We start from the raw sequence: 17,553 nt of genomic DNA, 5'->3' as shown, positions 1-17,553 counted from the left end.
ACGAGGATGTTCTTAAAGTGGGAACTTTGGGCTATTTTCTCCTGTCTCAAGGGAGAGTTGAGAAGGTTCAAACATCTGAGAGATGGTTTTTTCTCACGTTGGGGGAGATGAAACATTACGGAGAAAGGACTAGGCACCTCTATAGCACTTTCTGCATTATCAGTGTAGCTCCAAGTTAATTTCCAGAATATTAGCACATCTGCTGTTAAAATTCTAATGAAGAATAATATAAGTGAGAATTTCCTAAGGTATCTGAGGAGATCCTGGTGACCTAAGTAAATGTTCCTCTCAAAACAGTTTCCGTGGTCAAACAAGCCTGAGGAACACTTAGGGTAAAGAGTTTTCCAGGTCCCTGCATTGCCTTGTGCCTCGATTACATTTTCCTCAGCCCTGCTCACTGTGGAGCCATTCACTCCTGAAACAGGCCAATACCCTTCTGAAAATACTCCCTAATCCCATGGCTGGGTACATGGCCTTGAGTTTATTATTTATTCCCTTAAGTTGGTACAAAAGATCAAAATTTCACTACATTTCATTTTTCCTCCTCTGCTTAAAAAGAAAGGCACTGGTACTCTTGCAACACATACTCTCAGCATACTTACTTGGTACTTGCAGAGTATACTCATAATATTGTTCACAGTTAGATTCCTTCATCCCAGCTAGACTGGAAGCTTGATGAGGGCAGCATTGTGCCTTTTGCCTTTATATATCCAGGCTCTAACCCAGTACCCTGCATATAGTAAGAGCTCAAGAAATTTTGCTGATGATGGGGGAGGATAACGATGATAACAAAAATGAAGGAAAACACAAAGTCGAATGATATGATATGAGGTCCATAGCAGTGATTTTGTCCCTTTTAAAAATTTTAGAGTTATGTACATATAATTGATGTAGCACTGGAAAATATTGAAAGTGTGCATTGTGGTAATTTGATACATGGGATCACTATGGAAGGGCTCCTGTTCATCTAGTTCAGTAACACACCCATCACCTCCTATACCTGTCGTCCTCATCTCCTCCTCTTCCTCCTCCTCCTCCTTTGGTGAGACTGTTTCATTCCTACTCTCTCAGCAAGTTTCAGTTTTACAGTCCAGTGACATCAACTGTAGTCAAGATGTTATTCATTAAATCCTCAGATCTTATTTATCTTAGAGCTGACAGTTTGTGCCCTTTTACCAACCTCTCCTTGTTTCCCCACCCATGATTTTGTAGTACTCACTGTCTAGAACAGGGGATCAGCACACTGTGGCCTGTGGGCCAAGTCTAGCCTTTGCTTGTTTTTGTACAGCCCTCGAGCTGCACATGGTTGTTACATTTTTGAAGGTTTGCAAAACAAAAAGAATGAAAAAAGAATACAAGATGGAGATCATATATGTTCTACAAAGTTTAAAATACTTAACCATCTGGCCCTCTGGATGTGACCCCCAGGCTCACAACAGGCTTTCTGAGGCAAAGGACAGCTTGTTTGTGTTTGGTGTTTGCAGCCCACTGTGACAGATGTGTATTCCACTGTGCAAGTCAGGTTCACAGCTCCTGCCACGAGTAACCCCGCCACCAGAGCTCTATCTGAACTGAACCCTATACGCTGGTCAGCAGGACATGTTTCTGATTCCGTGGCAATATCAGATGGCTCTACATGTTTGCTTACTCTCGGGTTTTATACTTCTCTCACAGCAGACCAGTAACAAACAGCTCAGTCTGGTACCAATGTGTGGACCTCACTTTGTGCAGCAGAGGCTCGATGCCCAGTAGATATCTGTGTGGGTGTGAAGATGGCTTACTCACGATAGTATAAGGCATTTCCTGCTCTGTGGAATGCACAGTACCTGTGCCAGAGTGGATACCTTAGTCTGAAAGCCACTTTTGAAATGATATTACTATAATAATGTATACCGAAAATACTTCTTTCTACCAAGAGCCTTTGTTGGGGCAAAAGAAGTGAAAGATCCATACTTCACTCTGGAATATTTTTTTTTTTCACTCTGGAATATTAATCACTTTCCTCTTAACTTTTGTGTAAGCCTAAGAATTTCTTTCATACATTTTTTTGTTTCAGAACTGAAAAGTTTGATTCCCTCCCTCTTTCTGTCTCTTTCTACTCTTCTTAAATTTTAAATCGAATCCCAAGGTTTCCAAATGAGGGACCTGGAAACAGATGTTGGCCAGGTGGAAACTGTGTTGATTGCAACTGTGAAATGCTCAGCCTTCAGTTAGAAAAATCAATTTAAATAAATCATGGGGCATAAACTGATCTTTCTGATGACTTTTTAAAAATTACTTTTTTCCAAAGTGCCTTCAACTAGTTAATTTGTAATTTCCCTGAGGATTGCAATAGACATTCTGTGTATAATGAGATCTGTTTTTATCGCTTAAAAAAAAAAAAAAAAAAAAAAAAACAACCTCTCAACTTCGTCTGTCTACTGCATTGCAGTCTTTTATTCATTTTAAATTGAAAACTGGTACATTAGCATACTCTCGACACAAAGGATTACAGACATTACAGGAGCCCTTTATTTAAAAGTCAATTAAGCCCTTCTTCCTGAACAATTGAGTATTGCAGCCCTGGAGTAGGGCAGAGTAGGGTGGATGAGTGCTGTGGGGGGCCAACATTTCCCTGAGCAGGTCAGAGCCTGAGTAAGGAGAGGGGCACACCCATGTGGGGGTCAGAGTGACAGTGGAGTTGATAGGTTGGTTATATAGGGGTACTGGTCAAATAAGTAAACATATAAGGATGATGCAAACCAAGATTCACAGTCCTCGGGGAAGTGAAAAGGAAAAAGCCAGAATGAACCCTGTGGTGTTGGATTGGAAGGAGAGATACTGGTGTGAACTCATGGGTTGCAGTTTGCATAGGTAGATAGAGAAATAAATACAGTTGGAAATGAGTAGTATGTATAGGTATGCAAACGGACCTGGAAGCGGTGATACCCCAGTAGCAATAAGCCTACTTTGCATTCAGATCTTGGCTTCTCCATAGCGGTTTCAGCTTCTGGGAACCAGAGCTCCTTGTGGAAACAGCTAAGTCTGGGGTCGGGACACAGAAAGTATAAAATGAGCCTGGAACATTTTGTCAGAGCAGACAGCAAGGAAGAACTCAGAGGATGACAGGAAAAGGACACAAGCCACTTTGAAGGGGCTTCTACTGGTCAGGTTAGAGACAATTTGAGCATCAAATAAATGATAGTGGCAGATGATGATCCACTAAATAGGACATCATGAGTCCATCTATGGAGGAATGTAGAAGTGAGTCATTGAAGGTTTGAAATTGATAATTCCATAGTATCAAAGCACTCCCTCCACCGTAACTTAATAATTACAAAGAGGAAAGAGTAACTTTGCAATCAGGAAGCCTGGCAGCTACCACCTTAGTCAAGTGACCAAAGTGAAATTAGGGACAACCTGACAGGATGCACAGAGAAGACTGTAAGTAGAATATCCCCTTTTTATACTGAAGATACATAACCTGCATCCAGCCTCAAGGGAGGTCAGACAAACTCAATTGGGGGCTATCTTACAGGATAACTGGCATATCAATTCTGTATCAAGGTCATGAAACTCAGGGAAAGACTGTAGACCTGTTTAAGCCAAAGGAGCCTGAAGACAGATGACAACTAGGTGCCATGTGATTCTGAACTGGATTTTTTTGTTATAAAGGGTGTCATTGAGACAACTAGTCCAATTAGAATGGGATCCAGGGAAAGTCCGGAAGTAGTGTATCAACATGATTTTGATGGTTGTATTCTGGTTGTGTCAAAGAATGCTCTTGTTTTCAGGAAATCCTAAAATACTCAAGAGATGAAAGGGCATTGGGTTGGCAACTTACTTTCTGATGATTCAGGAAAAAGGGCTCTTTGTATTGTACTTAAGATTTTTTCGCATGTGATTGTTTCACTACAAAATGAATAAAAACACAGGGTACCATCTCACATTTATTAGAATGGCTAAGATAACTAACAGATGTTCAGGGTCAGGGGGTGTGCCACCGCTGGAACTCTCATCCACGACTTGTGGAAATATAAAATAATTCTTTATTAAAATAGGCAAATAATTCTCCAGCATACAGGGACCATCCTATGACCCAGCGGTCGCAGACCCAGCTTCCCAGTGCCTGCCATGCTCTTCCTGCCCTTGTGTGCCTGGCAGAATGTTGCCTCTTTATAAGAGCGCGCCCAGAAATTATCATGAAGCCTTCATAGTAAAAACTTTCAGCAGACTAGGACCAGAAGGTGTGCAGGAGAAGGTTCACCCAGCACGTGTGGGATGTCCCAACTCTGCACATTACAAAGAAACTGGCTCTGAGCCAGTTCCTGGAGATAACTTCCAAGCTCTGGGAATATCCTGCTTGACAAAGAGTGTTTTTTGTAGACCTGGAATCTTGGGCCACACTGGCGACTTTATGCCAACAGTATAATTATGATGGGGGCCCTAGACCAAACCATTTGATTTGACCTGTGGGGGAACTGGAGACTGAGCTAAGGTCAGCCACTTGGGTGCTCCATGCTACATGACTGACTCCCGATGAAAACCCTGGATGCCAAGGTTCCAGTGAGCTTCCCAGGTTGACAGTACTCTGTATGTGAACAGGTTCTCTTTGCTGGAGAATTAGGTACTGTCTGTAGTATTCATTGGGAAAAGACAACTAGAAGCTTGTATCTAGGCTTGTCCTGGACTTTAAGGAGTAGAATTGAGTGATTCATCACTTATATACAGCACCTGGTGTTCATCACACGTGTCCTCAACACCCATCACCCATTTAGTCCATCCCCTGCCCACTTCCCCTCTAGCAACTCTCAGTTTGTTTCCTGTGGCTAAGACTCTATTCTATGGTTCACCTCTCTTTCTCCCCGCCCCCCCCCCCCCATGTTTAGCTGTTTTGTTTCTTCAATTCCACGAGAACTGACATCTTAATGATAGCTCTTTTTCCCATCTAAGAACATGATATCTGTTTCTATTTGTTATAGGACATTTTTGTATCTTTTAGGAGTGTCTTTTAGTTTTTCATACATGGGTTTTGGGGTTTCCTTGTTAAGTCTATGCTGCAATAGTTGTTGTGGTTGTTAGTTTTTTATCTTTTGTTTTGGCTGTTATAAATGGGGTCTTCTCTTTCCCTGAATCTTCTCACTGTAAACCTGGCATTTTTGATGAACCTTTAAGTCATTGTTTTGTTATTATAAGCAGTGCTGTGATGAATATCCTTATAATAATATCTTGGTGTATTTGTGATACTTAGGATAGCAGATGTATTTTCCAAAAATGGTTGCATCCAGACATATCCCATCCCACATGGTCTTATTAAAATCAATTTTGAAAATAAAATAAAATAAAATAATAAAATAAAATAAAATAAAATCAATTTTGTTACTGCTCCATTGAGAGGAAAATGTGACATCTGTATTCCCTTCCCTTGAGCCTCAATGGACCATTATAACTGCCTTGTCATGGCGTAGGGCAGAAATGGCAGTGTGTGACTTCTGGGCAGTTATAAAAGGCACTGATGCTTCTGCCTCAGAGACTGCTTGCTTTGGGCCCCTGACGAAGGAACAAGGCTCCCGTCTGTCACCTCCTTGGCAGCCATGTGAATGAGTCTTCTTGAAAGGGAATCCTCCTGTGGCATGCCTTTGGGTGATGCAATCCCAACTGCCACCCGACTGCACCCTTACAAAGGACCTGGAGTCAGAACTGTCCCACCAAGCCACTCCCAAATTTCTGGGCCCAGAAACATTGGTGGATGGTAAAATGATTATCGTTTCAAGGCACTAAGCTTGAGAGTGATTTGTTTCCCAGCCATAGTCACTGGACACTTAGGAAGGCTGATATTATAGTTACTTTTGAAAATTCTTTTATGAATGTTGTAGAAAAACATTCCTAAACAGCCTTTCATAATACATTAGTCTTCTCCCAAAAGCCCCATGAAAATTGTTTCTGCAGTCAGATTATTTGGGAAAGACATCCATCTTGGAAATTAAAAATATATTATTAGCATCTTGAAAGGCTCTAAAAAGTTGTAGAGTAAAATACCCATCCTAGCTTGGACTCCACTTTTCTCAGAGTCATTTGACCAGAAGCCCCTTTTCATGGAACACGATGGGTAGAATCTACTTTCCATGGAGCAGCCGTTAAGGGATGCCTCTGAGGTAGGTTCCCTAAGTCACGGCCAGCCCAGCCAGGTACTGACTGTGTAACCTGGGGGGAGTTTCCTCCCAGGATACTAATTTCCATATAGCTCTGTTTCCTCCTCTATAAGAAGGTCTTTAATACCATTACCTACTTTATAGGGATGTATGGCATTAAATAAGTTTATCCATATAGTGTGCTTAGAAAAATGCCCAGTACATGATATGCCCACAGTAAATGTTAGTTGGCATCAACAGGGTCATCCTAATAAGTATTTACATTATTCTTTTTCATTTATAGGCTTCCTGGCTAGTAATATGGAATGCATCATAGATCATTTTCGCAGTCTGCCCATAATTTTTGTAGTGCTATATGGATTCCAGGAAAGCTATTATAAGGTTTATTGTTTCATAATCAACAAGTTCTTTCTCTTACTAGTTACTGACCGTTACAAGGTATCCATTCATTCAACCTGTATTTATTAAACACTGAATGCCAGACACTCATCTAGGACCCAGGGCTGTGCAGTGACCATGGCCCATAGCCCAGGACCCTGCTCTGCAAGTGTGCCCTCCAGTAGAGCAAGGCAGGCAATAAACAAGTGAACTAGCAAGTCATCCGAGACTCTGGTGACTCTTAATAGCTATGAAGAAGATAAGGGCTACGGCACAGTGTGATGTAGGGGAGCCTGCTTGAGATCGGAAAGTCAGGGTAGGCCTCTTTGAATAGGTGAGATTGAGCGTAGACCTGAAAGTAGAAACTAGTATAGCCAAAGGAGGACCCCTGAGGCAGATGCCAAGGGCAGAGGCCTTGGTTCCTGAGACAAGTTGCTTCCATCTGGTGGCTATTTAAAGACTTGTACTTTCATAGTTAACTTATTTAAGATATTACTTATATATACTACATAATATGTGTGTGTGTGTGTGTGTGTGTGTGTGTGTGTGTATTTAGCAACACTTTGCACTGGTGTGAAATAACCAGCTTCCTGGACTTGTTCAACAGTCAGCCTTTGTCACACACCTGTTAAGTGTGGCATCAGTATGTGGGGCAGGTGTGTGCATTCTTTCCTTCAGCACCTACTGGCTGCATTCTCCTCCCTTCCCCTACTCCCTGCAGGTGGTGACACTGGTTCCTTCTAATAAGTGCCCCACTGGAGGTGTGTTGGGATGGCCGCTGGTTAGCAACTCTGCTCTTTGGTAGAGGGCACAGGACACATGTGCAGGGGTCACATGTGACTCCCTCTGTTGTCAGAAAAGAATCTTGTGTCAGCAAAGTATATGATTGCTAATTATTTGTTTAGATCTAAGTTGGAACCAGAACCACATACAAAGACAAGAGAATCCACGTCTTCTGAGAAAGTTTCACAGAACCCTTCACAAGAGTCTGAAGAAAAACCTGTCACTGAAGAATGTCCAGGTATGAACTGAAATAAAAATCTTGCCTTCCATCTCTTGCTTATGACATATTGGCAAAAATACAAAGCAGAAAAAGGAACACAGTCCTAGACATCTTATGTTTGCACTTTCATAAAGCAAAGGAAACACAGAAGGGGAAACCTTTTTTCTACCCCAGTTGGAGCTAATAACTGTTGGGACAGAGCAAGAGGATTCCTCCAGTCACCCAAGAACAGCAGAGTCCAGGGAGAGGGCCTGAGTTGCTGTTTACCACTAGGGTGGGGGCTGGGGACTCAGAACCAGGAGCAGTGTAAGAGCTTTGTGCTCAGGGAATCTTGCCTGCTGGTCTCAGGAAAGGTAGGGCACTGCCTCCCCTGCCCCCACGTGGTGCCCTATCCCGTGATCTCAGCATCCTGTTAGCACCAACCTGTGTTCCACCCTGTGTGGCCTGCACATGCCTACTTTGCTGTGTCTCAGGTGTAACAGGCATAAGATTTCACTTTGCCTAAATCCCAGGATGACAGCATGCTGAGGCCTCAGGGGCTGGGTGTCTTCCTCAGTCCTCTTGTCCATGTTACCACAATGGCTGTCATTTACTGTGCATCTCCCAGATGCCAGGCACTGCCTTGAATCTTTACAGACACCACCACCACCATCCTTAGAGCAGCCCTTTGGGATGGGTTTTGTGGTCCTGTTTTTGATGAGCCTTCTGAAAGGCTTTGAGAGGCTGGGAAACAAAAACTCATGAATTGCAGACTCGGATTTATATGCAGATCTGTACTGCCTCTCCATCTGATTCAGAACACAGTGTAGGAATGAGCACCTGAAAGATGCCAGGGGCCCTCTCCATGGTTGCGAACTGTTGTCAGTGGGGAGAGGTGGGGAGACCAGGCTCGAGCAAGCCCTGCAGTGTGCTGGGCTCATGCAGGGGCTTCAGCAGCAGATTGGGTCTCATTGGGTCTTTTGAGGTGGTGCTATCGTCATTTTACATGTGAGGAAATTGAGCTTGGAAGAGATTATATAACCTGTTCAAAATCAAAACCAAGAAAGGGGCAGTACCTAGGGTACTTTTTTGGGGACTGAGCCTATCCTTTCTGCTGGCTACTTTGACCCCATGGGCCAGAGGACTGGCACAGACATCACTCATGACCTAAGGGAGCCCAGCTTTTCATAAGATAACACATAGGGATATCCTGTCTCCCTCATTTACTCCCAAATTTACTCATGGCAGACACAGCATATTCGTCCACTCACTCATTCCAGAAATACTGTTAGGGCTGATGAGAATGGAGAGAAGCCAGTACAGATTTTTCAAGGCCCAGCTGAGGGTAGATCCCCTGTGAAGAACTCTCTCCCCTTGCTGAGCCCTGAGCCCATACTGAGTGTTGCTGTGCTAGGCATTGTGCTAGGTGCTAGCGACAGTAGTGAGTAGAAAATAAGACCCCTCTGCTCATAGTCCAGCAGATGCTAATAGAATAATCACACAGATGTATACAATCATTGTATGTGCCATACAATAGAGGGTCCCGGTTGTAGGAGAGATTTGGCCTGTCAGAGAGGTTGGAGAGCTTGGTGTTTCAGTAGAGACCCAAGGGCAGTGAGGAGTGAACCCTATGTCTCTCTGGGGGAAGAGTCAGAGGCAGAGGAAACCAGAAGTGCAGAGGCTCCAAGAAGAGAGCCTGCCTGGCCTGGTGGATGAGCAGCCTGGAGGCTAGAGAGCAAGGGGAGAGGGCAGAGGGATACCAAGTAAGGAAACACCAAGGTACCAGGATGCTTGAGGACTGTGGCTTTTATTCTGAAGGACGTGGGAAGCCATGGGGGTGGTTTGCACAGAGCACTTCACAGCCAGCTGTGTTTGAGCAGAGCCCCTTTGGTTGCTCTCTTGGAGAAGAGAAGTAGAAACAAGAGGCTGCTCAAGTCACCCAGAAACAAGATAATGGTGGAGCATGACATGCCTGGTAGCAGGGCAGTGGAGGGAGAGTGCTGGAATTCTGGTTACATTTTAAAGTAGAGCCACAGCATTTGCTTCCTGTATACAGGACAGGCAGGAGGGAAGGGCCAGGGAAGGCTGTGGTGGTTTTGACAAGGGAGAAGTTTGCTGTCCTTCACTGTGGTGCAGGAGATTGGTTTGACCAGCGACCCAGTGCCAGGCATATTAATTTTGAGGTGCCTCGTAGAGATGTTGAGCAGGGAATGGGGTTTACAAGTCTGGAGATCAGGGGGCAGGTCTGTAGGCAGCATCGATCCCCTGAGACAGGCTGGGGTCCCTCCCCCCTTCCCCTTTCCCCGAGTGAGGAATGAGGGTGAATAAAAGGAGGATGAAGGCCTGAGGCTCCCAGTTACTTTCTGTCTTCCCTGCTTTTTCCTTCTTCCTGGCATGTGCCAGTACCCTTCTGTTTGTTTTACTCGGGTCTGTCCTTTGTGATCTGTCTACCCTACTAAAATGGAGGTCCCGTGAGGACAGGAATTTCTGTGTTTTGTTCACTACTGTAACACTGACACCCAGACAATGCTTGACACATAGGACGTGCTCAGTAAATCACTGAAAACAGTGAAAGGAAGGAGGAGAGGAGGGAGGCAGGGAGGTGACCTGGAACATTGCCTTCACTTGCCGTGGAAGTGTTTCCTGATATAAAAGGAACCTAATGCCTCTGGGCAATAGGAAATATGCCACCAGAGTGAAAGAACCCTTTTCCTTACAGTTTAAATTTTTTATTTTAAGGTCAGTGTTTGCTGTTTTATAATCAGTGTTATCTCCTGACAAAGCCAGCCCACCAGATATTGAAAGCGAACTCTCCAGTTCAGCTCCTAATTCCTGTATAGGAGACAGGACGGTATGAAGAGAGTCTCTTTTGAGGCCATCATGATCCCAACTCTAGCACCACCTGGCACCTGTGAGCACCAGTTCCCTCATTTTTAAAATGATGAGACCTACCTTCCAGGGGTGTGGGGCAGAGGGTGTGGGTTGTCATTAGTGTTGCCTTTGCTTCCTGCTCTCCTTGCATCTTGAGACACTGCCCCACCTTGGTCTGTCTTGGTCCTCAGATGTCTCTGAGATGCCCTGTGGCCTGTCCTCTCCTGTCTTTTCCCCTGCACCCTGGCACCTGCCTGCTTCTGCTGGCTTGGCCTCCCTGTCCCCCTCAACTCCACAAACCACCCTTGCCTTTCAAGGTCATTTGGTGATGCTTGTTATGTAGCCCTCTCTTCCTTAGTTACAGGAATCCCAAAGACTAGTAAAATCTGAATCAGCACTTACTAAAAATGTACACGACTTAATCTACGTACAAATTCCTGCATATGTAACAAATTGTTAAATACTTCATTTTGTTGTTTTTTACCCCAAAGAAAGCAATTACCATTGCCATGTCTCACCTTTATCTGTTTCCTGCTTTTGGGTCTATAAGGGAAGAGAAGAAATATGGCTGCAGCACGGAGTCATGGAAGGGACTCGGTCAGCCTAACCTGTTTCACAGTCTGGCCTCTGTCCTGAGACTCTGAGCCTGTGCTTTCTTGTGGTATCACATGGCCGTGGTTTATTGTGAGCATCATGTGAGGGGGCATATGAAGCTAGCAGCATCTGGCATGTGGCATGGGCAGGAGGTATTCCACAAATCCCGTCTTATGTTATAGTTTGTAGAGCTGGATGTGGAGAGATCCATTGCTTGATACCAAGAACTGGGCAGTATCCTCCTTCAAATGTAGTCAGTAGGTTGGCATAGCTAGCAAAAGAAGTTAAAATCTAGCTTAGAAAGGAAGTTTTCTCTATGCATAAACTACCTGGTGATGTATACAGAACATTTTAAGGAATCCAAAATTTAAAAAATATCAGTAAATGAGTTTATCAAGGTCGTAGGATAGGATCTACCATAGTCCGGATGCCAAGTGGCAGCGTTACATGTCAGGGCAGTGGTGGAGATGGAGATGGTGGTCCAGAGAAGCGCCCCATCTCCAGCCATAGTAGTTTGGAGCTGCAGATGAACTCATAGGTGGGATAGGAGATGTGAGGGACAGAGGGACAGAGCACCAAGGCTTGGGGCGTGAGTGGCCCATTGGACTGTGAGGAGAAGGCAGGAGGAAGAGGAATCTGGCAGCAAAGCTGGGAGAGGGGATGGGGGTAACACCAGAATTCTCGTCTATGCGGGCTAGGTCCAAGACACCTGGAGGATTTTCAGCTGGAAACTTGAGCTGGTTGTGGCAGTGAGCGGAGAGCTCAGGGAGGGCCTCAGGACTGGAGACACTTGGGAGCTGTGGGGAGAGGCCCTGCAGAGCCCCAGACCTGCCTGCAGGTGAGCGAGTGTGGGAGGGCAGAGGCAGCCGCCCACCTCTGTGCTGCTGCCCTGTTTTCTGGGGGCCTTTGACATTTCATCTGTCCCGACCGGCCTCAATGCTAGCGGGTCAGTGTTGTTCCCCCAGCCCCAGCTGCTCCCTGTGAGGGGTTGCACATCTGCTCCTGGACATTGCGCTAATAAATTAGAATGTCTACAGTGAGCAGAAGGACTTTGTCAGCCTGGGCTATTTGGAATCCTTTGGCCTAACTATTCAGTTTTTCATTTCTCTTTTGAAACAGGAGCTGTAACTTAGACAAAAAATACTTCAGAATAGGACTAAGTGGCATAGTTCTAGGTAGAGGATGGTTTCTTGGTTGCCACACTCCTGGTTTTTTGTTTTGTTTTGTTTTGTTTTTTTATTTTAAAGCCATTGGTTTGGTTACTTTTCATTTAGCAGTATCAAGCAGATCTGTGGTCACGCAGCCCTTGTCCTCATCATATGTTTTGGCCTTCTTCCATATTCTTACTGGGCCAGCACGAGGTCTGCATGGACCTGTTTTTTTTTAAAGATTTTATGTACATATGTGTGTTTGAGGGAGCGAACTAGCAGGGAGTAGGAGAAGAGCAGAGGGAGAGAGAATCTGAAGCAGACTCTCTGCTGAGCACAGAGCCCAGCACAGGGCTTGATCTTAAGACTCTGAGATCATGACCTGAGCTGAAATCAAGTCATACGCTCAACCAACTGAGCCACCCAGATGCCCCCCTTCATGTACCTGTCTATAATTGTTACCCTGGTTTTCCCTAGCATTAAGATGGGTATGGTTATTTGTGAATACTTCTACACTTTTTGAATGAGCCATGGTTCCTGCCCTCAGGGAGCTCACAATTGATGGGAAGGACAAGATTTCAGCCCCTGAGAAAGTGAGTAGTGCCCTAGGAGAGAGCACAGGCGAAAAGAACAGAATTCATTCAGAGGAGACTTCAGGAGGAAATGCCCTGAGAAATGAGTCCAGACCTAAAATGGAAACTTTTTTAGATATAGAGGAAGAGCATGAACACAGAGGCTAGAAAGCATGGAGTGGTATGGGACATATTCAGTACGGCACATGGAAAGAGGAGTGCAGGGACTCAGGCTGGCAAGGTGGGTGGGGCCCGGCCACGCAGAGGGCCTGTTAAGCCACCAAGGAGCCTGCACATGGGTCCTGGCGCCGGGGTCCCTGGAGGTCTGTGCAGAGGATAGTTTGAAGAGTGCTGTGCTTCAGGCTGATTCTTGGGGTAGCAGATCAGAGTGGCTCCCGGCAGTGACCAACAGGGGCAGGTTGTAGAGCACGCATCCTCTTAGCAAATTTTACATTCCAGCTTAGAGCATTTATTCTTGGTGCTGATGTTAATGGTGTTTCTGTGTTTCTAATTTTGACATTCTTATCCTTAACGTCAAAGTAAAAGCTTGACTTGGAAACCATGATGAGGTTAAGTAGGAAACAGAGGGCTCTAGGGGTGGAGGTGTGGTGAGGTAAAAGTGCAGAGGTTCCTACCCGAAGATGTCCTCTCAGAAAAACACCTTACCAGTTTCTAAAGGTGCTTTCTCCCTCTCTTTTATATATAAATTATATATGTTTATTATATTTACATGTATATTATGTATAAATCATATATAAATAAGTCTTTTACAAATATTCTAGCAAAAATAGCCATTTATTTTAAACATCCACAATGTTCTGGACGACGTGGAGGTTTTTTGCGATGATGCATCTGAAATAATAGTACCTTGTGTACAGGGTCTGCCTAAACTGTTTTCTCTAAATTGGTGCTGTGATATGTTCTTTTCCCTGATCAGTCTCAAAACAAAAACTCTGGACTTTTGCCTATCTTGTGGGGCTGAGATCAGCTATGGGAGATTTACTGAGGTTAAGGAAGAAAAAGCAGCAGTATTTAGCAACCTGCTGACAAGCCTAAAGCCCCACTGAGACACCAGAACCTAAGTCACCTTTAAATACCCCGTTACAGTGTCCACCAGGGATCCTTTCCATCCACTCCCCTGTTCCCTCCACACACTCCCTTTGAGCCAGGCAGGCCTGTCTAACATGGTCCTTCTGGGTGGCACAGCCCTTTCTAGGAGCCTGAGCTGTTGGTTTACTTCATCAAATGACCATCACCTGTTTGTGTGGTTGCGGTCCAAAAGTTCTCTAGAAGGCTCATACACCTCTAGTTAGCAGTTTGTGCTCAGATATCCATCCTGGATATCCAAAGAGTGCTCTAAGGATGGACTGGCCCATGGTACCAGTATACCTGTGAGAAATCCAGATAACCAAAGGTTTATCAGTTGGGGTAAGCTACACGAGGAACATTCCCTACAATGGAATATTATGCATCAATTTAAGAGAATGATACAGATCTTTGTGACTGATATAAAGATAATCTCTGAGATATGGGAAGTTTTAGAATAGTGTGCTAAAAAGAAAGCACTACACACAAAACTACGTATTTCTAGATGGAAGTAGGGAAGGCAGGGAGTTCGATATCTGCATGTATGTGCATAGGCTGTGTCAGGTTTGTGAGGCTACATCAAAGTACTGGCAGTGGTTACTTCTGGGACAGGAATAGGATTAGGGAGTGGCATGTCACTTCCTGCATTTTTTTTTAAACAAAAATACTGATCTATTTGGCAGTATTTAAAAAGTAGAGGGAGTGCATGAGTGTGTGGGTTGTGTTTTGAAGTAAAATACACTTGAAGACTGTCCCTTTGGTTTGGTTTGCAACCATTGCTGAGATCACCATAGCACTGAAATGCTGTGCGTGAGGCGCCTTCTTCCCCTGCACACACACATATACGTATGCACACACATGCACACATCAAAGCATGGTAGAACTGTGGAGGCGTGCCTGAGTTAACCGGATGTGAACAAAACTATCACTGTCTCATGTTCGTAACATGCCTGCATCCAAAGCCAGCCTCTTCTAAAATGAATTCCTTTGCCTTCTGCTTTTCTTCTTCTTCTTTTTTTTTTTTTTAACAGAAAATATTCCGGCAGAATCACAACCTGAATTAGGTACCTGGGGAGATGGCAAAGGTGACGATGAATTATCCCCAGAAGAAATACAAATGGTAAGGCTGTTCTCTGCCCAGTCGGGTGTTGCTAACTGGTGTTAGTTAGGAGGTCATCCTAAATTCCCTTGCCCTGATTATTATACTGAGTTCTCAAAATAATATTTTAGATACAACTTTTCCACTTGATTTCCTAATTCTTAATATGCTTTTCATAAGTTTTAAATTTGCAGTAGCATAATTAAAGAAGAAATTGCCTTGGAATAATTTTACTAATATTAGATTCTTTTCAGCTGCAGCAAAATAGTCCTCCAGACTAAATGGGGCTTCTATAATTACTACTGTGGTGCTTTTTAATTGTTTGAATTGCTGGTGTTATGCTAATGTGGAGAAAGCATAAGTAAAGACTGAAAAATGAATAGTAACACGTTAACTGCTAAGGTTGAGTTGCCAGTTGTAGGCTATCCTCCCTGGGTGAGTTTCAAAAGGAAACTGATAGTTCTGGCAAGAGCCCCTGCCAACTCATTTACAGCAGTGTCTGTGTACAGTTCGTCCGGAGGTTGGTGTGACCAAGCCAAATGGAATATGTCTTCCTGTGGTGGGGAGCAGGTGCTTCCTAGCACTGCCCTGGTGCGACACTGTCCTCTGCCTAAGGAGCTGGGAAACTGCTCCCACATGGCATATACTTTCAGTGGCTCTGACAGATGACAGCACCTTAATTTGTGCAGCAGTTAGTGGACAGAACTTTGCTGGTACTCATTTTCTCTGTGATACTCTGGATGGTCACTCTCAGAGGTGGTGGGGCATCACCATCTCCTTTTAACTTTGGCAAAAAGCAGTAAGGTGTCTGGCCCATGGTCCTCAAGTTAATAAGTGATAGAGCTTATTAATCATCAATTCACAGATTTCTCACCTAAGTCTCCTCTTCTAGAAGTAGTAGAGTTTTGAGCCAGAGCTCTGTCAAATAAGAAAGGGATTCAGTCTCATCCCAGCCTTGAGCCTCTTGGACAAGGTTCTTTCTCTTTTTTTTTTTATACTTTTTTTTTTTAATTTTTATTTATTTATGATAGTCACAGAGAGAGACAGAGAGGCAGAGACATAGGCAGAAGGAGAAGCAGGCTCCATGCACCGGGAGCCCGACGTGGGATTCGATCCCGGGTCTCCAGGATCATGCCCTGGGCCAAAGGCAGGCGCTAAACCGCTGCGCCACCCAGGGATCCCGAGGTTCTTTCTCTTAACTCTTCTCCTCATACCTTGCAGGTTTCAAATGTTATGTCCTCAGAGAGTCCTTCCCGACCACCCAACCTGCAGTGACCCCCAGCCACTCTGTCCCTACACCCCACTTTATTCCTTCATTCCTCCACTAGAATGCAAGTGTGACGAGAGCAGGAACTTGTCTGCTTTTATTACCATATTCCCGGAGCCTAGAGTGGTGTTTAGATGGATGAGTGCCTTTGATGAGTGTAGTATAGAAACTGTGGACAGGGGATCCCTGGGTGGCGCAGCGGTTTGGCGCCTGCCTTTGGCCCAGGGTGCGATCCTGGAGACCCGGGATCGAATCCCACATCGGGCTCCTGGTGCATGGAGCCTGCTTCTCCCTCTGCCTGTGTCTCTGCCTCTCTCTCTCTCTCTCTCTCTCTCTCTGTGTGTGTGTGTGACTATCATAAATAAATAATTAAAAAAAAAAAACTGTGGACAGGATCATCAGTAAGCACTACTAGAACATTCTAACTTTAAGTTAATTATTGTTGTTATTTATACTCACGAGCACTTCCTATATTCCAAGCCTTTTACATATGTTGTCTTATATAATTTTTTTAACAGTCCAGTGAAGGAGGACTATACCTTTGTATATTTGAAAAAAATAAGGCACAAAGCCTCTAAAGCTGTCCAAGGTCACAGGGCCAGTAGAGCAGCCAAGCTGTGTCCAATGCCTTGCACCTTGGCTCCAAACCCTGCACTCCTTCCTGTATCACAGTTCACAGGTATCCCTGGTGGGATCTGTGGTCTAAGGGAGTGTAGCCTGTGTAGCAAATTAACACAAGCAGCCTGGGAGAGGAGTCATCCTCCCAGGACCCCCCTGAGCATTGTTACATGGGCAAGTCTGCAGGCTGGGCCCCGAGGGTGGCCAGATGCATGCTTCTGCTCTCTTGAACTTTGGCTGCCAGGGGGAGAGCCCTGACTCAGAATCTTCTTGCTCTCCAGACTTCCTGTTTCTTCTCTAAGCCTGAATAAAGGACTGACCCACCTGTGGCCACTCCCTGGTGGGGCTAATGACTGAGTGAGCTGACTAGGAGGGTCACGCATCATGGTGCCAGGCAGACAACAAGAGCTCACAAGTTCCCTCAGCCTTTCCTCTTCAGAGTGGCAGGTAGTGCGGAGTGGCAGGACAGCGGTCCACTGCATGGGGTGGAAGAGACTAGGCAGCGCTCAGGCTCCCAGGTCACAGCCACAGGTGTGTGCAGAGAGGACGCCGGTGTGTGTGCCACACTCAGCAGCATCAGGGGCCATGCAGGCGGCAGCTGGAGCTCAAGGAGTTTCATGCATCTTTCATAAACAACATGGTTTCACAAGCATTTACCCCCCACCCCCCCAGACGAGTGATTTCCTCTGGAAAATCATCACCTTAGAAGCACAAAACTGATTGCAGAGATAGTACCGTTAGCCATGACTCTCCTAGGACTTGCTTTGGGTGTTTCCTCGGAGCCTGTGGTAGTCTCTTTGGAAGAGT

General features: G+C 45.0%; 1 protein-coding gene across 4 annotated transcripts in view; it reads left to right on the top strand.

The window, feature by feature from the left end:
* STX18 (syntaxin 18) overlaps positions 1–17,553 on the top strand; it is a 120,525-nt gene that overhangs the window by 91,271 nt on the left and 11,701 nt on the right. For all 4 annotated transcript variants that reach the window (XM_025998240.2, XM_025998250.2, XM_072737789.1 and 1 more), the window contains 2 exons: positions 7,415–7,530; positions 14,794–14,882. In XM_025998240.2, the coding sequence (XP_025854025.1) occupies positions 7,415–7,530; positions 14,794–14,882 (205 nt within the window). The remainder of the gene's footprint in view (positions 1–7,414; positions 7,531–14,793; positions 14,883–17,553) is intronic.

This window comes from Vulpes vulpes, chromosome 14, assembly GCF_048418805.1.
Source record: "Vulpes vulpes isolate BD-2025 chromosome 14, VulVul3, whole genome shotgun sequence".
Classification (NCBI taxonomy): domain Eukaryota; kingdom Metazoa; phylum Chordata; class Mammalia; order Carnivora; family Canidae; genus Vulpes; species Vulpes vulpes.
This window is presented reverse-complemented; position numbering and strand designations above follow the sequence as displayed.